The following is a 26,213-nucleotide window of genomic DNA, read 5'->3' on the forward strand; positions in this document are numbered from 1 at the left end:
TTGACCTATGTAATGACAAAGTTTTGATCTTAGTTGATTAATTTCACAACATCTCATTCATCAATAACCTGTTTACTTAATTAAGGCAGTGACTCTGAGCAGAAGTTTGAAATTAAAAACAATACAGTTTATTATAACCCCACATGAGCATTTGTACTATCATTCTATAAGGATGACCGCTAAAGAGGAATAAACTTGTTGATTGCCAAACACGTTGGGAACTTTGCAAAGATTAAGCCTTTCTTTTAGAAATGGAGCAGCTCGGTGGCACAAGTAGGGCTGCTGCCTCACAGCTCCCGGGCCCTGGTCTAATCCTGACCTCTAGTGCTATCTGTGTGGAGTTCTCCCTGTGCCCACATGAGTTTAGTCCAGGTGATCTGGTTTCCTTGCAAGGACACGATTCCTTGTACATCTTAAGGCATGGTGGCTCGTGATGTAACTGGCCATCGTAAAAAGCCCCCAGTATGTTGAATTTGAGGGAAATTGATGGGAATGTGGGGAGAATAAAGGGAATTAGTGTAAATGGGTGACTGATGGCTGGCACAGGCTCAGTGGGCCAATGGGCCTTTTTCTGTGCTGTAAGACTCTGAATCGATGTCTGTATAACAATGTGCCAATGGGAATTTAGGCATTAAATAGAATAATGCCACACAAGAACTCATGGCTTAATTTGTAGATTCCATTAAAAATATGACTTTTTAAAAGTTGTATTAATAAATTTGGTGAGATTGGAAAAGAGGCAATCTTATCATGTTCCAGTGATATCTTGGGCCAGTGTTTTATGAAGGTAAGCCACAATATACCAGGTATATAACTTTAAGCACTGTAGTGAGGTATCTCCCATAACACTGTAGGCTTAGTCTTCATACTTCATCAGTTCCATTTCATGGTATGCATTTAATAACATTTTGTTCAAATTTGGATTAATTTTTACTTGATATTATGTCATTTTCACTTTATCAGAATGGATTAATTGTGAAGCCGTGGAAAGTTATATCATTTTGAGCAATCTAGAATTGATAAAATTTGAAATGTAAACCTTTATTTTCTACAATAAACAAAATAAGTTGGGATACACATTGGAAGTGGAAACTCTTGACCAACTTTAGAAACAAATTCCAGAGGTTTATGTTGTAAGTTATTGCATGTTCTGTTAACATTGTGACAAAGATAACTCTGAACCATGGATTTGTACAGCAGAGGAGAAGCTATTCAGCCCAACATGAGCATACTAGTTCCTAAAGAGCCATCTAAGTTCCACTACCCCGCTCTTTCTCCATCACTGATGGGTTTTCTTTTTTTTCATCCAATTCCTTTATGAAAGTTCCCTTTTCAATCTTCTTCCACTGCCCTTTCACAGGCCTGTATGCTAGATCACAGCAACCCAGTAGGTATAATAGTCATTCTTATCATCTGCTAAATGAAAATAAAAGAAATTGAAAAGACTGCAGGTGCTGGGAGTTTGAAATTGTGTCAGAAAATCCTGGTGACACTCAGCAGCATCTCACAAAGGGTCTTGGAGCTGAAACATTAACTCTGCTTTCCTTTCCACAGATGCTGCCTGACGCACTGTGTGTTTCCAGCATTTTCTGGTTTTATTTCTTCTGCCAGCTTTTTGTCAATTATCTTAAATCGATTTCCTTTTGTTACTGGTCCTCCTGCCACTAGAAAATATTCTGCTTCGTCCCTTTAACACAGTTCATGATTCCACATTTACTATCTATTGCACAGAATTATCTTTTTTACATTAATAAATGGTGAATTTGAGAACATATTTCGATTGAATGTTATTTGTCCATTGCCCTGGCAATAATTATAGATATCAGCCCCATGAGTCAGCATAGGATTTGAAAATTCTATCAGATGTTAATTATCCAATATTTCATGGAGATTCTTGAACTGACATTCTGTTGAATCTGAAGCAAATTATTCAAAATTTAATCTTGACCTGTGAATTTGTCAGTCCTCCTTATTTGATTTCTTGGAAAATCCAGTTATCTCCACATTAATTATCTATTGTGAAATGTTTTCTTTCATACTCTGAGCAAAGCGGTGGAGATTTTAGTAACATGTTAAGCTACAGCGATCAGTGAGCTCAGCTATTTGGAAGCTTAAAGTCTCTAATTTCTTTTCATGGACAAATAGAAGGCACATGATCCCTCCTTGTGTACTCACTACATAAATTGAGTGGTACAGAAACTATTGCCACTTTTGTGCTAGAAAGAAGTGGAATAATCCTTATTGTTGAAAGCTTATCTTTCTTCACACTGTGTATGCCATATGTTTATATATTTGCTTCAATGCGATAAAATGTAGGTAAAGCACTGAAACAAGTAAACATAAATCCTAAAGCTTAAAATAATCTTCAGATCAAAAATTTGATGGTTTTATCCTTTGCATTTATGTTTTCAGTTTTAGCAATTTATGATTAAGCACTTTAATAATATGCTTCATGGTTCAAATAATAATTTTGGCCTTTGGTCTGCTAGCCCAGTACAAGTGTTTAATTGTTAAATTCAATAAGTTACTCATATTCACCTGTTATATTACCAGATCAGATCATTTTAAATTTCAGTGTTTTGTTTACTTGACCCAACATATTTTCTGGTACTTGCAGCTTACTTATCACCAAGCTTTTGTGATAAGCTTGGTGCTGACAAAAAAGCTGGATAAATTATCCTTTACATTGGCATCAGTTTTACTTAAGTGATGGATATTGAAGCCCTTTCTTTTTGAAAGCTAGTAAACTTTTGTTCAGAACTGGTTTTCAGAATCTTTTTTCTCCTATTTTAGATATGAACTCTTCAAAGTTGAACTTGAGCAAGCAAAATTATTGCAACTCCATGAACAACATAAGAAGGATGAGGAAGAATATGAAGTCCAACGTGCACTTGAGGCAAAACAAAGACTGGAAGCCAATGAGGCTGTTCGTTTACAGGCAGAGAGAAGGATAAAAACAATCAAAAAGTTGGTGAAACTCCCACCCAGTAATTTACTTTAGTCTTTAGTCATTGACTAAACAGGTTTAGAAAGACCATCGAGGAGATTCACTAGGACACTGCCTGGAATGAAGGGCTGTAGTTGTAATGAGCGATTGGAGAGACTGGGTTTATTCTCACGGGAACGTAGGGTGCTGAGGGGTAGACCTCACAGAGTTTTATAAAATTATAAGGGGCATAGATAGGGTAGATAGTCAGAGTCTTTTCTTCCCAGAGCAGGGGAACATAGAACTAGAGGGCAATGGTTTAAAGTGAGACAGGAGAAATTTAAAGGAGATCTAAGGGGTAAGTTTTTCACACAGAGGTGGGTATATGGAACGAGCTGCCAGAGGAGGTGATAGAGACAGATAGAATTACAACATATAAAGGGCATTTAGACAGGTGCATGGGTAGGAAAGGTGTAGAGGGGTATAGGCCTAATGCGGGCAAATGTGATTAGCATCACAGTTGGTATGGACGAGGTAAGCCAAAAGGACCCATGTCTGTGCTGTCTGATTCTGTGACCCATCTTTGTTCTCTTTTGGAAATGGAACACAACACACAATATGTTGCACATTTATTGCTCGTCCTCACAAACTAATTTCTATCCCGTGATTATCTTCAGTGTTATAGGAAAATACTTAGCACTGGCCAAAATGTTGAAAAGTTCCAGGTATGTTCATAACGATTTACATGTCTGGTGGATAAGTTTCCTTACTGAGAATGTACATTGGTAAAATCTTTTGCACTGAGTCAGCTGAAGCACTCAGAGGGAAATTGTAGTGATTTAGTTTCCATAGAACCATAGAACCATACAGCACAAAACAGGCCCTTCCATCAAACCACCCTCACACTATCTAACCCTTTCCTCCCGCATATCCCTCTATCTCACATTCCTCCATATGCCTATCCAACAAAATCTTGAACCTGTCCAATGTATCTGCCTCCACCACCACCCCAGGCAGTGCATTCCATGCACCAGCCACTCTCTGGGTGAAAAACCTCCCCCTGACATCTCCCCTGAACCTCCCACCCATAACCTTAAAGCCATGCCCTCTTGTCTTGAGCATTGGTGCCCTGGGAAGGGGGCGCTGACTGTCTACTCTATCTATTCCTCTCAATATTTTATATACCTCTATCATGTCTCCTCTCATCCTCCTCCTTTCCAGTGAATAAAGCCCTAGCACCTTAAGCCTCTCCTCATATTCCATACACTCTAATCCAGGCAGCATCCTGGTAAATCTCCTCTGCACCCTCTCCAGCGCCTCCACATCCTTCCTATAATGCGGCGACCAGAACTGAACACAGTACTCTAAATGTGGTCTAACTAGAGTTTTGTAAAGCTGCATCATCACTTCGCGGCTCTTAAACTCAATCCCACGACTTACGAAAGCTAACATTCCCATAGGCCTTCTTAACTGCTCTATCCACCTGTGAGGCAACTTTCAGTGAACTGTGAATATGAACCCCCAGATCCCTCTGCTCCTCTACACTGCCAAGTACCTTGCCTTTACCCTGTACTCTGCCCTGGAGTTTGTCCTTCCAAAGTGTACCACCTCACACTTCTCCGGATTGAAACTCCATCTGCCACTTGTCAGCCCAGCTCTGCATCCTATCAATATCCCTCTGTAAGCTCCGACAGCCCTCCACACTATCCACAACACCGCCGATCTTAGTGTCGTCCGCAAACTTACTAACCCAGCCTTCCACTCCCTCATCTAAGTCATCTATAAATATCACAAAAAGTAGAGGTCCCAGAACAGAACCCTGTGGGACACCACTAGTCACTGCCCTCCAATCCAAGGGCACTCCTTCCACCACAACCCTCTGCTTTCTACAGGCAAGCCAATTCCTAATCCACACAGCCAAGCTTCCCTGGATCCCTTGGCCTCTGACCTTCTGAAGAAGCCTACCATGAGGAACCTTATCAAACGCCTTACTAAAATCCATATAGACCACATCCACCACACTACCCTCATCAATCTTCCTCGTCACCTCCTCAAAGAAATCTTATCAGGCTTGTGAGGCAAGGTCTTCCCTTCACAAAGCCATGCTGGCTGTCCCTAATTCAGCGGGGGGGTTGGAGACAAATGGAGAAAAGGTAGCTAGTTGGGCTGAGCAGCCTTTTCTTCCTGCTACCACCTTGTGTTGTGATGTTTCATTCATCGTCTGGTCTGTTGAGAATGATTGAACAAAGATTAAATGACACACTAGATTAACATGCAACCTATTTATCTGGGAGATATATATTTAAATCCAGATTAAACTAATAACAATAAAATATTCTCTTCCAACTCTATGAGGTCCTAACAGAAGCATGTCTGATGGGAACATGGTTCCTGAAGTGTATGAGCCATATGCATCTGCTATCATTGTCCATTTGTATTCTAATGCTAAAGAAATCTCAACTGCCAACTTAATACTTACTTTTCACAGAAACTGAAAATATTCAGGCCTCTTATTCAACTCAGGAATATGACTTATACATTGACTGCAGTTAATAATCATTTGGCATTTTCACAGTTGGTAGAGCTATAAAACAAAATGCCAAATGATTATTGAGGAGGATGCAGAGAGGCTTCAGGGGATATAGACCAGCTAGGTGAATGGATGATGGAATATGATGTGGAAAAAAGGTAAAGTCCTCCACTTTGGTAAAAAAAAGAAAAGCAGTGTATCTTTTAAATGGTGCGAGCTTGAAAGATACTAGTGTTCAGCTGGATCTGGTTGTTCATGTACACAAATCACTGAAAGTTAATGTGCAAGTACAAGCAATTAGGAAGACAAATGGAATGTTGGCCTTTATTCTTGTACTTATGTCCTCATAATAAAGATGTCTTACTCCTGTTAAGCCCTGGTGAAACTGTATACCAGGTCTAGCCTCGCTTCCAAGGAAACACATGTTTGCAACAAAGGGAGTGTGTTGAAGGTTCATCAGATACCTGTGTTGTGTGAGTTGGTCCTATACAGAGACATTGGGCAGACTGGGCCCATACTCTCTAGATTCTAGAAGGATGAAAGGTGATCTCATACAAAATTCTTACAGAATTTAGTGTAGAAACCAGAATAATGATTCCCCTGGCAGGAGTATCTTGAACCAGGAGTCACAGCCTCAAGATAAGGGATCAGCAAAGTGAATTTTTTTCACACAGACAGTAATGAATCTTTATTATTCTCTACCCATGAGGGTTGTGAAGTCTCAGTCACTGAGCGTATTCAAGGTGGAGGTTTATAGATTTTTAGATGTTGAGGGAATCAAGGCATATAGATGTAATACAGGACAGGGGCACTGGGGTAAAAGATCAGCTATGGTCTTATTGAATGGCAGAGCAGATGCGAGGGACTGAATGTCTGCTCCTGTTGTTATTTTTTATGTTCTTATCAATCTAAGGCCAGCATTAGATGATGTAATACTTAGAGCAGAATCCTTACAAATATTTATTCTGAATAGATTAATATAGTTTAGGAATAATCATCCATTGAAATATTTCTTCATTGAACAGGAGGTTACAGTTTAATGAAAACAGATAGATAGATTTGAAAAGAAAGCTCCAAACCCACCAACTGCAGTTATCCATTTCAGTGAATCACAACATGCTTGCAACACAGAAGGAGAGCTTTTCGCACATTGTGTCCTTGCAGGCTTGCTACCAATACAACTCACTGGTTCCACCCACCATACCCCACCCCAAGTCCCCATCCCCGGGGCCTTGCAAGTTTTTCCTCAGCAGGTATTTATCTAATTCCCATCGAAGGGCACATTGGAACTTGCCTTCACCAAACCTGCAGGCAGGATATTCTAGATTCCAGCCACATACTGCATGAAGAAGATTTTTCTTGTGTTACTTTTAATTCTCTTCCATTTATATCTATGATCCATAGTCCTCGACCCCTCCACCAATATCCTTGCAACTATAGTTCTCTCATCCCAGGAACCTGTCTCACAAGTCTGTTCTGGATCTTCTCTCATGGTTTCACATCCTTCCTATGAAGAGGTGAACAGAATGGAATGCAGCATTCCATATATGGTGCAGGTTTCCTTCTGGCACAGAGCACCCAGAGGAAATCCACGTCATCATGGAGCAAACATGCAAGCTCTGCACAGACCTACACTGACATCTCTGGAGACCAGGATTGATCCCAGGTCACTGGAGCTGTGAGACAGTGGCTGTACTAGTTGGGCCTGTGTCTACTAGTTGACACTGATGTCAACGTTCAACATGATTTTCCTGCTTTGATACACTGTGCTTCTATTGATAAAGTTCACAACTGTGAATGGCTCATTAACCACTTTCTCAACCTGCCCTTCACTTTCAGTGACTTGTTCACCCATCTCCCAGGTCCCTCTGTTCCTCCGTCCCTTTTTGGAACAGTGCCCTTTATTCTATATTGCCTCTCCTCTTTCTTCCCATCAAAATGCCTCTCCTTTTATTTCTCTGCACTAAACTCAATCTGCCCATTCCACTCTGCTGCATTGGGTCACTCTCTTCCTCACAGTTCACAACATTGCCAAGGGCTGTGTCATCTGCTGACTAGAAATTATGCCTTGCACTTCCAAGCCAAGGCCATTAACAGAAATCAAAAGAAAACAATGGCCCAACATTGATTCCTTGGGAACACTACTATTTCTCCAGTCTGAAAAACAGTCTTTCACCATGGACCTTGTTCATCTGTTAGTTAGCCAGTTTCCTATGCATGCAATCAATGTTCTTATTATGCCATGTGCTTCAACTTTGCTCACAAGCCTGTTATGTGGCACTTACATTATGTCAGCGACTACATTACCCTCATCAACTCTGTCCATTACTTTATCAAAATTTTCTATCTAATCGGTTAAACACAATCTACCCTCAACAAATCCATGCTGGTTTGCCTTATTGAATCCACTTTCCTCCATGTTAATCCTGTTCCAGATCAATGTTTCGAAAAGCTTTCCCACCACTGAAGTTAAACTGACTGGCCTATAGTTGCTAGATTTATCCTTGCTCCCTTTTTTTCAACAAAGGAGTAACATTCATCATTCTCCAGTCCACTGGCACCACTCATAGAGTCATACAGAACAGAAGCAGGCCCTTCAGCCCACCACATCCATGCCAACCTTTACCCCATCTACATTAATCCCATTTGCCTGCATTAGGACCAAAGCCTTCTACACCTTGTCTATCTCAGTATCTGTCTAAATGCCTCTTAAACATAGTGATTGTATTTGTTTCCACCACCTCCTCTGGCAACACATCTGATTCCACCACCTCCTCGTATATCCAAAGAGCACTGAAAGATTATGTTAGTGCCCCCATGATTTACACCTAAACTTCCCTCAGAATCCTGAGATTCATCCCATCCGATCCTGGTAACCCACCTACTTTGAGTTCAGCCAACCTTTCTAACACCACCATACTATCAATTGTAACATATCCAATGTCACAACTATCTCCTCTTTCATTATAATTACGGAATCACACCCTTCCTAGGTGAAGACAGATACAAAGTACGTACTTAGTACCTTAAAACTGCCCATGTGCAAGTTCTGACTTTTTGTCCTTAATAAGCCTCAGTCAGCCATGTGATTTTTGACTATACTGATGGAACTCCTATAGATTCCCTTTAGCTAATCATTTCTCATTTGCACTCTTTATCCCTTTTATTTTAATTTTCAGTCCCCTCTCATTCTTTCGTAATCAGCATGGTTCTTGGCATAATTTTCTGTTTATGGGCTAAATCAGGAAATGTTTGTTCTTTCAAAGTAATTTTGTTGCCTTTCCAACTGTTCTTCCAGCCAAACTCAGCAAGAAGTGTTATAAATAAAAATTCTTCCTGTCTGTAAGCAGATGAACCACATAGCACCCAAGGAAGATCCTCTACCAAAGGTCGGAAGAGTCCATCTGCTTACACAAAATGTCAGCCTCTGGGATTTAGGAATAAGCACTGAACCTGATAACCATCCAATGAAAGTAGATGAAGCAGTATGTCACTCAAGCTAATTATATATTATTCCATCGACAGTCCCCTGACATTAATACCTTTAATACGTTTAGTAAAAAAATTGGAGATGAGATTAACTTCTATAGTCAGGAGAAAATGGAGTGTCAGTAAATGGGCCATCAGTTTGGTTTCCGTCTCCTTGGGGAAATCAGGCAAAGCATAAATCAGATTGTCCTTTTCATCACAGGTTATTAACACCAGTATTTTCAGCTTATTTAAAATTTTAAAAACTGTATTGCTTAAGGAATAATGGTAATATATAGAACCACCACTAGAATTAGATTTATGGAGACACAGGAGACTGTGGATGCTGGAATCTGGAGCAAGACACAAGATGCTGCAGGAAATCAGCGGGTCGGGCAGCGTCTGTGGAGGGAGAAGGACAGTTGAAGTTTCGGGCCGAGACCCTTCATCGGACTGGAAGCCTTATGTAAGCCGGGGACCAGCTCAGTTGAAGGGTCTCGACCCGAAATGTCGACTGCCCATTTCCCCCCACAGATGCTCCCCGACCCACTGAGTTCCTCCAGCGTTTTGTGAGTTGCTCTAGAATTAAAATGAACTGTTTTACAGCTCTTTGCCCTGTACTAAGCAGGTCCTGTACTTATTTGAAAGAAAAGTGAAAGAAAGAAAACACAAGTGACACAGACAGTAAAATAAAGGGATAATGTAACAGTTAGAAGATGTGTGAAGTAAATATGCTTCCAAGTAATATGTTGGTTTCAAGCCTTGAAAGTTGCCCGGCATTGTACTCCAGTGGTTCTCAGGACTGTAAGTAATCTCCCTGGAAGGGATAGATGACAAATTGTAATGCTGATATGTACGATGTTCTCTCCATGTACAGGAAACCCATGAAAGATCTTAAAGATCAAGAAATGGAACACAGGAAAGCAGTGGAGAACGCTAAAAAATACAATCAGAAAGCAATACAGTTTCTGAAGGAATCTATGGCAAGGTAAATCTGAAAGGCGGGACTGGATGAAATAGAATATTTTTTATATTTATGAGAATTCTACTTGTGGTCATTTTGCTCCTTACAATATTTGAGAATGGGAACCAGTAAATTATGAGATTTTTACAATGGAATTATCCCAATTATTCCTTACTATTTTCTTTAATATTCATCTCTCATCTCACTAGTTTATCTTTATTATTTCATTCAGAGTCATCATGATCTAGTTCTAATGCGCCAAATCTTCCATTTGAGTTGTAGATTTACAGATACTTCTCCAGCTTTCTTCTCCTCCAGCATTCAGCAACAATTTTATCTCATTAGAGGTGTAAATTATTCCATACCTTATCAAACATGGAAAAATGTAAACATGTTCACTTAGCTGGTATGATATCGTTTACCTGAAGCAACCAAGGCTGTGTTATTAGAATAGTGCCAATGTGAACCTATCAAAACTGCTCAGGAACCAGAAACTTGGCAAGCTTCTGGGATTTAATAATTGTGCAACAGTAACAGTTGATTTAATATTAGGCAATTTTTGTGATCATTAATCCTGCTGGGAATGGTGCAGAGAAAAAAATTATACACCAAAACATAATGTGATGTTTCTTAATCTAGAGTTCGTGAAGAACAAGCTGTAAAAGAACTACAGATAAGGGAAGACCTGGAGAAAAGGATGCAAAGTGTATTGTCGCTGAAGAAGAACATTGAGTTGAACCAAGTAAATGGTGCTTTGATATCTAACTTTATAAAGAGATCTAACTTACAGTATTTTTATTAATTGACAGAAGTTAAATTGCAGAGCAATCAAAATCCAAGATGATATGGTGTAGTATCATAATATATTATTGCCTTAAATCTTTAGAATACTTCCCAGGTGTATTTTTTAATGCATGTTTCCCTACACAATGGGCTTCAATCTCATTTGAGCCACCAGAGTGAAAACTGGGTATTTCCCAGAGAATACAGATTGCATAACGGTTACATAACGGTTCCAATCCTGAGAACTATTTGTAAACCAGTTTCGCCATGTCAGAAACATCCGTTTTCTATAGTAACCCATGTCATATCACTCTACATACATTTGCTATAATTCTTTCACTTCATCAAATTTCTTCTATATTCGCTCTAACACTATCCATAATTAAACTAATGGAACATATGTTGTATCCAGTTGTTAATGAATTCCACAAAATATTTTATTATTATTATTATTACTATCTTGAAAAATTCTTTAAATATTTGTGTAAAGTTGGATTTCCATAAGTCAGGTCTTCCATAACCCAGGGAGCCCCTGTATGGGAAGTTTGCACTTGGCTTGTGTTGGATACAAGTTGTGGAACAGCTCCGATTGATCCGAGGAATTTAAAGAAAAAATAATAAGTAATGAAAATTGTGGAAGAAAAGTGTATTTTTTAAAGTTTACAGCAGATTAATGATATGAGCAATATTGTTTTAGTTCATTTTATATTCCTTTAAATTTCCTATGAATATTTGCCAGTGAGCAAAGCTTAGGGTTGTCTAGAAAGGGATGTTATGTGCAAAGTTGGCAGTAATCCTGGGCTAAAGAGACCCCACCCCTTCTTCTCCTCAGCATCTTGATGGACATGGTGTGCTAACCATGTGAAAATCAGACCTGTTGCATCTGATGCGGTGTTCTGATATGCAGATTAGCTTTGAACAAGCTTTTAATAGGATCAACTTGTAAACCCAATAATTGGTTAAGTGGATAATTCAATAAATGTCTGGTTGCCTTGAGAGATAGTAACAACGTGTTGTGGCTGACTGAACTGAGCCACGCAGAAGTTGTAACTGGGAAATATAAGAAGTCTTTATTCACATGGCAGATCTTCTGGAGAGAGAGTTTAAGAGAATCTCACTCTCCTGACACAATGTTTTATACTGTTTAGATAAGATAAGATTTCTTTATTAGTCACATGTATATTGAAACACACAGTGAAATGCATCTTTTGCGTAGTGTTCTGGGGGCAGCCCGCAGGTGTCGCCACGCTTCCGGCGCCAACATAGCATGCCCACAACTTCCTAACCCTCATGACTTTGGAATGTGGGAGGAAACCAGAGCACCTGGAGGAAACCTATGCAGTCACAGCGAGGATGTACAAACTTCTTACAGACAACAGCTAGAATTGAACCTGGGTCGCTAGCACTGTAATAGAGTTACGCTAGCCGCTACAACAGTTTATAACAATACGCTATTAACTACAGATTCAATGGCTATAGTCACCTACTTAACTAACATTTTGAACATAGTCAGGTAACTGCAGAATTACATATTTACAATGGGAGCACATCCGAACTAGCAGAACCTCTTTGAATGTTCAATACTGCTGTCTGTTCTGAAAGCCTCTGAGTACAAACTCCAGACACCAAAAATATACCCTTTTGCTACAGTGCTGAGGAATGGTTCCCTGAATATACAACTGGCCAGAATATTAAGTGACAAAGCAGACCTGTCCTGAACTGTGCATTAAGTGACAGGGATACAAACAGGACATGGCCACTTAATGCCTTCTCTGATCTCATCCTGAAGTTTTCAATGTTCACCAATTAACATGAACATTCATCCATTGTCTTCCCCTGTATGTTTCAATGGTGCAGAATCAATGTCCCACACCCAATGATTGGTTTCAATGATCTCAAAGCATCAGTTAAAGTTAAATTGTGAACAGATTTTATTTCCTGAAGACTGGTTCTCATTTTAATTAATCCATAATTATGCTATCCATAATTTCATAACTCCAGGATAATCCCTAACATAATGCATGGGATTTATACAAACTCATTTAAGCCTGTGGCTACAATAAACCAATGACTTTCTCACGTTTAGGGCACCTAAGGTTATTTCATGCAAGTTCCTCTCAGCTGCAACAATTATAAACTGAAAGGCATTTAGAAATACTCAGAAAATATCTAGCTGAAGTGAAAGAAATGGATTTACAGAAATATCAACCAATGGATTTATTTACTGCCTAGTTTGAGTGTAGTTAATGTGTTTGGAGATGAACTGAAAGTTTTTTGTTGATATTGAAAGCTCTGTCCTAGTCATGTTTATGTAGATACAGAGTATTTTATTTAGTGTTGGTATACTTGGCATCTTTAGTCTTGGTGTGAGAACACTTGAAGGATGTTGTCCAAGAGCCGGGCTTTCATTTCATCAGGAATATAAACTCAGGTGGTTGTCTTGTGGGTTTGCAAATAATTCAGAGGGTTGTTTGGAAGCCTGGATCAGTTGTAGACTTATCTAGCTTATACAACTGTACTGAATGTTTGATGCCTATTTTCTCAACACATTTAAAATTTAACAGGGGAGGAAAGAGCTTTTCATTCTGAAGAGTTCTCCCTTTTGAATATGACAATCCAAATTGCAGTAATGTATATAAACTAGAAACTTCTGGCTGTGAGTACATATTGTGGTAACTAGTCTGAGATCATAAGACACTTTGAGTCTGCTCCGCCATTCGATCATGGCTAATTTATTTTTCCCTCTCAACCCCATTCTCCTGCCTTCTCCCTGTAACCTTTGACACCCTCACTAATCAAGAACCTAACAACCTCTGCTTTAAATATACCCAATGACCTGGCCTCCACAGCTGTCTGTGGCAATGAATTCCACAGATTTATCACCCTCTGGCTAAAGAAACTCCTCTTCATCTCTGTTCTAAAAGGAATGTCTTTCAATTCTGAGGCTGTGCCCTCTGGTCCTAGACTTTCATTCCCAGGATCATTCTTGTAAACATCTTCCGGACCCGCTCCAATGCCAGCACATCCTTCCTTAGACATGGGGCCCAAAACTGCTCACAATACTCCAAATGTGGTCTGACCAACACCTTGCTTTTATATTCTAGTCCTCTCGAAATGAATGCTAACATTGCATTTGCCTTCCTTACTAACGACTCAGCCTGCACTAGGACTCCCAAGTCTCTTTGCACCTCTGATATCTGAATTCACTCCCCGTTTAAAAAATAGTCTATGCTTTTATTCCTTCCACCAAAGTGCATGACTGAGAAACTTCCCTACACTGTATTCCATCTGCCACTTCTCGGCCTATTCTCACGACCTGTCCAAGTCCTTCTACAGACTCCCTGTTTCCTCAACACTACCTGCCCCTCCACCTATCTTTGTATTATCCACAAACTTGGCCACGAAGCCCTCAATTCCGTCATTCAGATCATTAACATACGTATAACATGAAAAGTAGTGGACCCAACACCGACCCCTACAGAACACCACTAGTCACCGGCAGCCAACCAGAAAAGGCCCCCTTTATTCCCACTCTTTGCCTTCTGCTAGTCAGCCAATCTTCTTTGGACTATTTTATCATGTGCTTCCGAGTACCCTGAAACCTCATCCTTAATAATGGACTCTAACATCTTACCAACCACTGAAGTCAGGCTAACTGGCCTATAATTTCCTGTCTTTTGTCTCCCTCCCTTCTTAAAGAGTGGAGTGACATTTGTGATTTTCCAGTCCTCCAGAACCGTTCCTGAACCTAGTGATTCTTTAAAGATCACTACTAATACCTCCACAATCTCTTCAGCTATCTCTTTCAAGGGGTGTAGTCCATCTGGTCCAGGTGACTTATCTACCTTCAGACCTTTCAGTTTTCCAATCACACAACTTTTTAAAAAAACTGCTAGCTCCTCCCCTCTGCTGCTCTGACTGCTGCAACTGGAGAGAAAAGAAGTACCTATGAATAAAGCCAGCACCTATGGAATGAAAGCGGTTCATCCGTTTCATCTCCTCTTTAACCTAATTAATACCACGAAGAAAACTAATAAATGGCATGAAGGCAGTGCTTGCATTACAACAAAGGAGCAATAAACAGTCTGCAGGAGAAACTCAGCAGGTCGAGCGGCATCTGTGGGCGGAAAGCCTGCATCGACAATTCCTTTCCCCCCACAGATACTGCTGGACCTGCTGAGTTCCTCCAGCAGATTGTGTGTTGCTCCAGATTCCAGCATCTGCCGCCTCTCGTGTCTCCACAAAAAAAGGAGAAAATGGCTAAGAGTTAACTCTCCATCTGCCCTGGTTTCAGTGAACTTTATCAAACTTTTATGTTAATTTGCTGCAGTGACTGAGTTTCCATGATATTTCCATGCCTGATTTTTCTAAAAATAGAAATATTAGTGTCTCTGTTATGATATCACGAGTGTCTTGACCAGTTTTTGCAAATAGTCACAGATAAAACTAAAGAACCAAAGGGAGTGACATCAGAACAACTGCTTGTTGGATACTGCATGCACTTGTAGTGCACTGAGCTTCTCCTCTAATGAAGTCAACTCATTGAATAACGTTTTAGTTAGAAAGGTGCACCTTGCATAACTTGCTGAAAGCAAATTGGTGTAAGAGGTTGGAATGTCTTGTACTAGCAGTTCCCAAAAGGCTACTGACTAATCTCAAATAGGAGCTGGGTACAGCTTCTTGCCAAGGTATCTTTGGCAGCAAGTCCTAACCCTGCAAAAGCTACCACCAAGAGATCAAGGACAGTAAACATTTGCCAACACTACTGTCTGCATGTTTCACTCCAGTTCAAACCATATCCTGATTGAAAATGTTTTGCTGCTGCTTTATTGTCACTAAGAGAAAATCTTACAACTCTCTACCCAACAGAAGTGTAAGAATTCACTCAACCCACCTGGAGCAACTGAGAGTGACTCACACCAGCTTCTTGAGGGCAATTAGGAATGAGAAATGAAACCAGGTTTTTTTGGTGATGCCCACATCTCAAACATATAAAAAAAATCATGACCATTTGTTTTTCTGAATGCTTCCATTAGCATTAGTAAATAAATGCTTGAAACCTGGCTAATTCTCCCCCTATGTAAGATAAGATATTTATTTATTAGTCACAAGTACATCGAAACACACAGTGAAATATGTCACTGACATATGTCGTGAAATGTACACAGTGAAAATGTGCTGGGGGCAGCCTGCAAGTACTCTCCTAACTTGTACGTCTTTGGAATGTGGGAGGAAACCGGAGCACCCGGAGGAAACCCACGCAGACACGGGGAGAACGTACAAACTCCTTACAGACAGCGGCGGTAATTGAACTCGGGTCACTGGTGCTGTAATAGCGTTACGCTAACCACTACACTACTGAGCTTGTATTGCTCCTACTCTCTTCCTACTTCAAATCAGAACCTTGTGACTCAGTTGTTTGTGTGGGTGGACTCACTGAGCAGCGTTCCTATCATCTGTGGTCTTGCAGCAGAACTATAATGAATGTAGGTTGCAAGTTTTCCAGATTTCATAATTAATAACTTGCTGCATAAAATTAAATCTCTTGCACATAGGAAAATCAACGAGCAATACAGCTGAGAAGAAAAGCTCGGGCCGCATCAGAAAAACAAAAGCAGAAGAGAAAAGAAACCCTGATCTTAGAAAGTGGAGTTGCCCAACAATTTATTATCTATGCAAAGCACCAGCAGGAATTTGAGAAAAAGAAACAGTGAGTATCTGATTGTTCAACAACCCCATTGTTCCATTCCTACTTTACATTTGAGTGAGAATTTCCTTTCAGAATGTAACTGTAAAAATATAAATCAGTAACTTCCAGGAACACATATATGCATTTCAAGATTATTAATTCCTTTTCATATTCCCTAGGTTTTCAAGCTGAAGTTTTTTTTCTTGGGGGGAAATGATAAAGTTTGGAAGGGGTATTAAAAACAAAATATTTAAAATTCATGTTTGAAATTTAACATTGGAGATGAGGGATGGGATCCAGCAGAAACAAATCTCCCTGCAGCAAGTTTTCAGCAAGTAAAGTTTGTACACCTCTGAAGTCAAAGATAGTATTCACATCAATAAGTGAGCCAGTGAGTTAGGCTCAAGGAACAATGTGCAGAAAGTCATGCTTGGTACAGCAAATAGTGAGTGTAAACAGCACAATAAATTACAGCAAATGGCCTACGGAGTCTAACTGAAATGAGTCTGCAGGCAATAAACAGAAATACATAAACAAAGCATCATGGACACTGGAAATCTGAAAGAAATACTGAAAAATGTTGCAAATGTTCATTAGGTTAGGCAGCATCCATGGAGAGAGAAAGTTCAAGGAACTTTTAGTAGAACTCAAAGAGCAAATAGCATAACAGAATCTGCAGCAAAACCTTCAAATAAAGCAGAGTGACTTCTCCCGCAAAATCTAGAGTAGAGGATTTTGGATACGATAGGGTCTTTCAAGAGACTGTTAGATAGGTACATGGAGCTGAGTAAAGGGCTATGGGTAAGCCTAGTAATGTCTAGGGTAGGGACATGTTCGGCACAGCTTTGTGGGCCGAAGGGCCTGAATTGTGCTGTAGTTTTTCTATGTTCTATATTCTGTGTGTAAAATCAATCATGGTCACTTACAGCAGTGCACTCTTCAGATGTGATCAACGTGAATATTATCCACTTACTTCACTTTGGAGAGAAATTGCACCAATACTTTATGCAGATGGTATATTTTGACCAATGTTTCGGCTGAGAAAAATGAAAATGATAGTGTGGGGATAAGCATTCCCCAAAGCAAGCATCGTCCTTTATTTGAGGCAATCTTGCTACTTTCAGCTGGCAACCAGTAAATTACACTTCTTGTTCATCTCTGTAGTAGCCTTCCTTGCTTTAGAATGTTAAACTTTACATTTGCAAAGAATAGAATTTTATGTGTAAACTGAAAAAAAATCCATGTCCTTCTTTTACTGGCTAAAAGTAGTTACTGTAAATTAACTCATTACTCGTGAAGTTAGTGACACCAATATTAACTAACATGAACTATAAATAATTCACATGCCAGCCCATTTCTTGATACCTGTTTCATGCAATCTGTTCCAAATGCCTTTGAAATGATCCACATATGGATCATATGTCACTGGGTCTGACATATGAACAGTGTTTAGTATGCTTACAATCTCTGTGTATTTGTACTAAAAATAGTTTATCAACAGAGAGAAGTGGGTATTAATAGTATCCACAAATCCAAATAATCAACCTAAATTGCAGCTAAACCATAGCAAAATTGCAAGAGTTTCATGCTGTTTCATTTGGGGTAGAATACTGGACCATTCAAAATTCAGGAGTAAGAGAGATTCAGTGCTACACCTCGCTAACTTCTTCCTTTGTATTTTTCAGCTTCATTAGTGAATGTATTTGCAACTTTGTTTGGTTTAAATCCCACCAACACTGGGACAGGGACTCTCCCTGAAAGGGATTATTTCATTTAGTCTTGGGCCATTGAAGTTTTAACAAGATTTCTATTTCCTTTGAAATCTGGACATTCAAAAGTGAATTGATGATCCGATTAAGCAATGCCACAGATTTAAACTCCAAATCCCTCCATAGTCTTGCCCTCGCCTATCTCTGTAATCTCCTCCAATCCTATAATCCTTCAGAACTGCACTACTGCAGTTCTGGGGTCTTGAGCATCCCCAAATTTAACCAACTCGAGGGAAGAGTTGTTCAGCCAGGGAGGGGAGCTTTGCAGAATCTCCCTTTCAGTGGTTGGCTCAGGCCTTCAGGTACTGCTGCCTTATGAGTTTAACATGCCCTGGCCAATCAGGATCTGAGTCTGCATATCTCAGCTCATGTGAAATTTACTGAAGTCAGACCATGCTCTTATTTGCTGAACTAGGGCTCTAGAATCAACTGAACTCTCTTTCACATGGTTTAGCACTTTCTCTGCAGATCTAGTAATTCATTTTGTAGAGTTATAGTCCCAAGTCAATTTAAGTGAAGCCCATCCTAACAGAAGTGCTCCCTCTTTCTCCTGTAGTGCTACCAGTGCCCTGTGAATTGAAATCCCTTATGCATAAAATTGGGTTGGTAGTTAGATAATAATTGGTCCTTTAATATCCAAGGTATGTATAACTTGCTCAAAACTTAAATACTTTGTTATGTTTAATGTTTAATTCATGGTTTATATCTAATACAAAGATAAAATGAGACTATAATCTTTGCAAATGTGTAATTGGACTATAAAAGTTGGGTTAAATGTGGAACTTACTATCATATGGATTAATAGTAAACATATACGTATATAAGGGGAAGATGGATAAGTAGATTGCATAGGTTGCAGTAGAAATGTATGAAGATGGAGTTAGATTAAAGGAGGAGGAGAATCCTGTGATGCAAAACAACAGGATGGCCTTGTTAGGTGAAGTGATCTGTTTCTCTGCTGTTATTGTGGATATACTCTATACTGGAGATTTGTCATATCTTTATGATGTTTTGACAGGGAATTTATAAAGCAGCAGAAAACTTCGAAGGCGGAAATTATGGCTAAGATCCTTAGAGAAGAAAGCAATATGGAAAAGAAGAAACGAGTCAATCCGGCATTATTCCCTGAAACATCAAAGACACAAGATAATGTTTCAGGGGCATGGAAACCCAAAAAAAAACTGTACAAGTACCTGGGGAATATTTCTGAAGACAAAGAACTTATTAGTATCGATGAAGTAAGTAAAATAATTCAGTTGATAGCTAATCATACTATGTTTATTAAGTATATATAGCAATGTGTCAGTATTTGAAAAGTTAGATTTGCCTTCTGACTGTCCTGAAAAGATTGTCACACACTGCAGAATACGTTGTAAATATTTTCAGACTTAATGTTGAATATAAAAAGTATGTCTTAATATTATGATTTTGATATCAAAGTCTGTGAAGACAACAGTTTGCTCTATTTAAGGTTTGAATGAAACCTGAGATGTAATGAGAATATGTATTCTTATTCCTGAGCTTCCACATTAAGTACATGTTTAATTGAATGGCATTGCAGTTTATCATAGTTATCAAACCTTCTAATTACAAGTTGGAGCATAAAATCCTTATCCAAAGCCAACAGAAGTCGTAACTTGCTGAGCACGTTATGTGTTTTTAGTGCTGTGAAAAGAGCTAAAAATTTGCGTGTACAGATCTGTCACTAATTCTGTAGCTACTGGTATAATTAACCAGTTAAAACATCCTTTTTACATCAAGTTATTCAGTTAGTGACGTGAGCTATTCAGATGGAAACCTTTGCAATTTCCACTGTAATTATCACTGTGGCACTACTTATGGAACAAGCTGTGGGAGCTTGAGAGTACACAGGTTGCATATACCCATGGCTTGGCAGGGAATGAAGGAACTGCCTAGTACAACAAGAAGTAGGTAAATAAGTCTAAGCAAAGAGCAGCAGGTTGGAGTGAGGCAATGGTATTGATGGTGGGGTTAGGGAAATGGGCACCAAACAAAAACATCAGTAGCTTTGTATTTATTTATTTATTTGGTAACTTAAGGTAATTTTTACATCTTGCACTTACTGGTGCCACAGAACAACACATTTCATAACATATGTCAGTGATAGTAAACCTGATTCTGATTCTGAGATTCTTGTTTCTGTTGGTTGGGTCACTGTAGAGTGTGTAGTTGATTTCCCCACCTTTGCATTATCTGATTGTTGGCCAGTACATTGCTGGTGCGTTTTTTCCACATTAGATTCCTAGGAATAGATTTTCAGGTAGCTGCCTGGTGTGAAATCATCCCATGGACTCAATCAGAGCCAATTAATATAGGATCGAGTCAGCTGCAGGTATCTACACTGCTGTTTGTTGCTTTGGCTGCCTTCTTACATACTGCATTATAGTTTCTGACATGGCAAGATGTGGAGCATAATGATCAAACTCTACTGTGATCAATCCCTATAGCTACACAATAAAACTTATAAATAAACTTTCATCAATTTGCTTTCTTTTATAAGCAAAAAGAATGGCAAGTCCTCTCATCAGATTCAGAGGAAGAAACTGTCACAGGACAGAACCAAGATCATCACGAACCAGACATCAACGATGATGAGGATGAAGAAAGTCTTAATCAGCCTGAATTCTCTGGACTTTGGGATTATGAGCAGAAACCATGTCAGGTATAAAAGAGAATCCTTCTAATAATGATAGGTGTTTGTGCAATAATTCCCCAATCAAGGAGTAGAGACGGGGGGGAATGGGAGAAAGTACAGCCCAGAAATTCATCGGCAGATACAAAGGGACATTACAGTGATTGGTTGCTGTGCTGTGGGTGGAAGTCAGGAGTCCCCAGGCTCATTCACTGGCCTCACAATGGGAAGGGCCTTTCCTTTGCACACTTTGCTAGTGCAGTGCGCATGAACAAAAGCAAGTATGGGTCCAAGTCCAGGTCCTGATATTTGCAGAGGAGAGGATCCAAGGAGCTGGCGTGGATTAGGAAAGATTGATAGTGGAGTAGGAGGTGGGGGTGCCTGCAGTTGTCAGTCAGGTGGGCGTTACTGAGTCAGGGCCCTAGCTAGAGGGATGGAGTGAGTTGAGGCAGGATTAAAGGGACCTGAAGAAGTGTAAGTGACCAAAGATAGTTGGGTCAGGTGATTGCTGAGTTGGAGACAGTGGGGTGCAGGTTTGTAGGAAATGGGGGTCAGTATCATGGGTAAAATGGAGTCCTAAGGTTTGCTGGTAAATATATACCTTTCTGAATCAGGCTGAGCCTGGCTCCTAGAGGACTTCCATAAATTGCATTGATGCAAAGCAAGCAGCACTATTCATTCATGGCTGGGTTGTAATGTCCAATGACAGGTACACTTGACATAATTTTACACATCAACGGTCTAAAAGTGTTGGTGAACGGACATCTCTGGCTGACAGGTCACCCTAGTCACTGAGCCAGTGGCAGCTGACCAAAATTAGATCTGGCATGATCTTACTAAATAGTAGAGCTGCTTAAGGGTCCGAGTGGCTTATTAGAACATACATAGAACACTACAGCACAGTTCAGGCCCTTCGGCCCACAATGTTGTGGCGATATTTTATCCTGCTCTAAGATCTAACCCTTCCCTCCCACATAGCCCCCTATTTTTCTATCATTCATGTGTCTATCTAAGAGTCTCTTAAACGTCCCTAATGTATCTGCCCCCACAACCTCTGCCGGCAGTGCGTTCCATGCACCCACCACTCTCTGTGTAAAAAATTTACCCCTGACATCCCCCTTATACTTTCCTCTGATCACCTTAAAATTACGTCCCCTCATGGTAGCCATTGTCACCCTGGGAGAAAGTCTCTGACTGTCCACTCGATCTATGCCTCTTATCATCTTGTACACCTCTATCAAGTCACCTCTCATCCTCTTTCTCTCCAAAGAGAAAAGCCCTATCTCGCTCAACCTATCCTCTCCAATCCAGGCAACACCCTGGTAAATCTCCTCTGCACACCCTCTAAAGCTTCCACATCCTCTCTATAATGAGGCGACCAGAACTGAACACAATACTCCAAGTGTGGAGTATACTGTATATAGGCACAATATTCCTCTGCCTAATTCATATGTTCACATGTAAATTTAATTGGTAAATTGGTTTATCATTGTCACATGTACCGAGGTACAGTGAAAAACTTTGTTTTGCATGCCATCCATACAGATCATTTCATTACAACAGTGCATTGAGGCAGTACAAGGGAAAACAATAACAGAATGCAGAATAAAGTGTTCCACTTACAGAGGAAGTGCAGTGCAGGCAGACAATAAGGTGCAAGGTCATGTCTATCTGTAATTTCATATCTTATGTCAAAAAATCTATATTGAATATTAATGTTAAATTCCTATGTTCTGAAAGATTCAAGTTTTCACCATAGGAAATAAATAATTAACAAAGAATCTACAATTTTAATAATATTTTAAATAAAAAAATGTCCCAATTCAGGAAATTAAATGTTAGAAAAATTTGAAAAGGTAACTGAAAGCCAGTCCAGATGAAGGGTGTCAACCTGAAACATCAACTGTCCACTTCTCTCCACAGATACTGCCTGACCCATTGAGTTCATCCAACATTTTGTTTGTTGCTCCAGATTTGAGCATCTTCAGTCTCTTGTGTCTCCTACTGAAAGCTTGCTCAGAAGTTTGGGTTTAACAGTTTCAGGAGAGGAGTGAAGGATTCAGGAAGGCACTTGTAAAGAGTACGACAAAGGTAGTGAAGGTTCTCCCAGCAATACAGGTGCAAAGGTCAATATATGAGGGTGGGTCGGAAGGGAGGATGGGATACATGAGTCTGGTGAAAGAAGGGTAAGGAAGATTTTAAAATGAGAACAAAAGTTTAGGTGGGATGGAGATCAGATAAGAAGATCCTGCAGTACAGATAGAGAGTGGAAATAAATGGGAGAGATGTTACAGAGTAACCAGACAACTCTGAAGGAAGGTTGAGTTAGAGTGTGGTGGGGACAAAAACGAAGGAGCTGGAGATGGCAGAGTAGGCAGAGTCAAAAGATCCATGAGCTCCTTTCATTTGGAATTGGTGAAGGGTTTGGATAAAATTTGTCATGAATGGAGGGGAGCCAGAGGTTATCGTGCTTTTTAGGGAAACCCTGGAATAATAATAATAATAATAATAATAATACTGAGGAGACTCAGTAGGATGTTGCCTGGGATGGAGCGTTTTCAGTTATTTGGAGAGGCTGGGTCCTGTTTTCTCGGGGGGCTAAGGGAGGAGATGATTGAGGTATAGAAACAACAAGGGACAAAGATAGTGTAGACTGCAGAAAACTATTCCCTATACCAGATGTAGATTAAACTAGAGGACATTGACTTAGGGTAATGAAATACGAGATGTAGAGGGTGACAAGTACCTGGAACACTCTGCCTGAGAGAGTGTGGAAGCAGAGTCACTGACAGACAGATGAGCACTTGTATCGCCCAGGCATAGGAAGCTATGGACAAGAGCTGGAAGATGGGATTAATACGGATGGGTCCCCATTGGTCAGCATGGATGTGGTGGGCTGAATGGCCTGTTCTGTGCTGAATGACTCTGAGACTCTAGTACATTTTGGCTCAGATTGTCAGGCATTATGGAGTTTAATGGAGAAACCCAGCTATGGCAATGAATGACAAAACCACTCCGCGTCCTCTTCTCTCGGTATACCTCCAATGTAGCCAAGTCCGAGAAATGGTGAGTGATTTGGGAAACACAGGATAATGACAAAGCCATGGGGGTCCTGGTGTTTGTCCTTCACTCCTCTCCCCAAACCTGTTGCACAGAGGTATCGTAGCAAGTGGGACCTCAGATGAGCTGGTACAGACAACTTGAGAAATAATTCATGAAGGAGCAAAGGTGAATCTTCATTTCACAGTGTGGACTGAGAGTCATGAGTTGGAGGAATGCAGGGGAAATGTGTACAGACAAAAAGAGAGTATAGTCTGAAATAGAGATGCAAGAGAGACTGCAGATGCTGGAAATCTGGAGCAATGCGCACAAAATGCTGGAGGAACTCAACAGGTCGGGCAGCATCTATGGAGGGAAATGAACAGTCAATGTTTCAGGCCAAGACTCTTCGTCAGGACTGGAAAGGAAGAGAGCAGAAGCCAGAATAAAAGGAGGGAGGGGGGGGAGCACGAGCTGGCAGGTGATAGTGAGTCCAGGTGAGGGGGGGGCGGGGAGGTATCTAGGTGGGGAGTGGGGGTTAAAAGGGAATGATGTGAGAAGCTGGGAGGTGATCGGTGGAAGAGGCTGAAGAAGGAATCTGATAGGGGACGGCAGTGGACCATGGAATAAGGGGAAGGAGGTGGGCAGGTCGTGAGGGGTGGGGGAGGGGAAAGGGTGAAGGGGCCAACAAAGTGGGGGGGGGAAGGGTCTTGGCCCGAAACGTCGACTGTTCATTCCCCTCCATAGATGCTGCCTGACCCGCTGAGTTCCTCCAGCGTTCTGTGTGCATAGTCAGAAATAGCTGTTCTGTTATTAAGATCTTGAAGTTGAACATCATACATAAGATGTTGAGGCTAAGGGATTTAGCCATAGTGAAGGCTGGCAGACACGAGACTGCAGTTGCTGGAATCTGGAGCAACAAACAGTCCACTGGAGGAACTCAGTTGGGGGGGGGGGGGGGGGGGAGGAATTTTCAACATTTTGGGTCGAAACCCTGTATCAGAAGGTCGGCAGAGCTTCTATGAAAGATATCAGAGGTCAGAATCGTTGGACAGGGCAGAGGAGAGTTGATGCAGGTGCTAAAGGAGACATTAAATAGTGAAATCTGCTTTTATATACTAAATATCACATTTATATGGTGGCAATATGTGAAGATTTGTTGTAAATGACAAATGGTAACATAATATTCGTCTTAATGTATCCTGGAAGCCTATAAATCAAAATGAGATACATGCAAAGTGCTAATGAGTTCAAGATAGAATTATCAAATTTTGTTTACTTGTGCGTTCAACCTAAGTTCTGTTTTCTTTTATTTATTGATGTGGTGGTTTATAGTTTTCACTGATAATTATTGATTGATATAGTATTAATTGTTGACCTGCTGTCGAGGGGGACCAAACCAAAGTGGCCAGAGCCTATTCCTTTCACTAAATAATTGCATTTAGTTAATAAAAGAAAGTAGAACTTAGGTTGAGCACACAAGTAAGCAAAATTTGATAATTCTATGTTGAACTCATTAGCACTTTGCATGTATCTCATTTTGATTTATAGGCTTCCAGGATACATTAAGATGAAGATTGTGCTACCATTAGTCATTTACAATAAATCTTCATATATTGCCAGATGTCGCTATATTTTTCTAAATGAGCAACTTATCATGCCTGAACTGAACATAATTCTGGAGATCCTTTCTTATCTGATAAGGAACTTCCAAAGCATATGATAGTGTGGGAATGTTATTGGTACCGGTATTGGTATTGGTTCATTATTGTCACTTGTACCGAGGTACAGTGAAAAACTTGTCTTACAAACCGATCGTACAGGTCAATTCATTACACAGTGCAGTTACATTGGGTTAGTACAGAGTGCATTGATGTAATACAGGTAAAAAAAAATAACAGTACAGAACAGGAGCAAGACTTCTTAAGCCATAATCATACCCGCCTGCCTCTCAGTGGCACTTATATGATGGTTGGTGCACCAAGTTAATGAAGGCATTCCAGCTTCCCCAAGATCACCTATGCAACCCAGTGAGATGTTTATGTCCACCTGTGAACATTCTCCCAAGGATTAAACTCAATACTGGAGTGTACCATGAATCACGATCTGAGTAAACACTAGGTTTGTTATTCATGTTCTCGTGTTTTGGTTGATAGAGTGGTGCAGCAGGTAGAACTGCTGCCTCACAGTGCCAACAACCTGGGTTCCACCCAGACCTCCAGTGCTGTCTGTGTGGAGGTTGCACGTTCTCCTTATGATTGAATGGGTTTCCTCCGGGTGCACCAGGTTTTCTCCCACATCCCAAAAATGTGGGGGTTGGTGGGTTAATTTAATGCTGTAAATTGCCCCTAATGTGTAAATGAGTGGTAGAATCTTGGGGAGTTGATGGGAA

The 26,213-nt window shown here is 40.3% G+C and overlaps 1 protein-coding gene across 1 annotated transcript in view; it reads left to right on the top strand.

The window, feature by feature from the left end:
• cfap74 (cilia and flagella associated protein 74) overlaps positions 1-26,213 on the top strand; it is a 143,720-nt gene that overhangs the window by 23,200 nt on the left and 94,307 nt on the right. Inside the window, 6 exon segments of the mRNA XM_052039017.1 lie at positions 2,794-2,967; positions 9,802-9,912; positions 10,528-10,630; positions 16,227-16,381; positions 19,148-19,367; positions 20,651-20,812. Coding sequence (XP_051894977.1) covers positions 2,794-2,967; positions 9,802-9,912; positions 10,528-10,630; positions 16,227-16,381; positions 19,148-19,367; positions 20,651-20,812 — 925 coding nt within the window.

The sequence above is a fragment of the Pristis pectinata genome, chromosome 26 (assembly GCF_009764475.1).
Source record: "Pristis pectinata isolate sPriPec2 chromosome 26, sPriPec2.1.pri, whole genome shotgun sequence".
Taxonomy (NCBI): Eukaryota; Metazoa; Chordata; class Chondrichthyes; order Rhinopristiformes; family Pristidae; genus Pristis; species Pristis pectinata.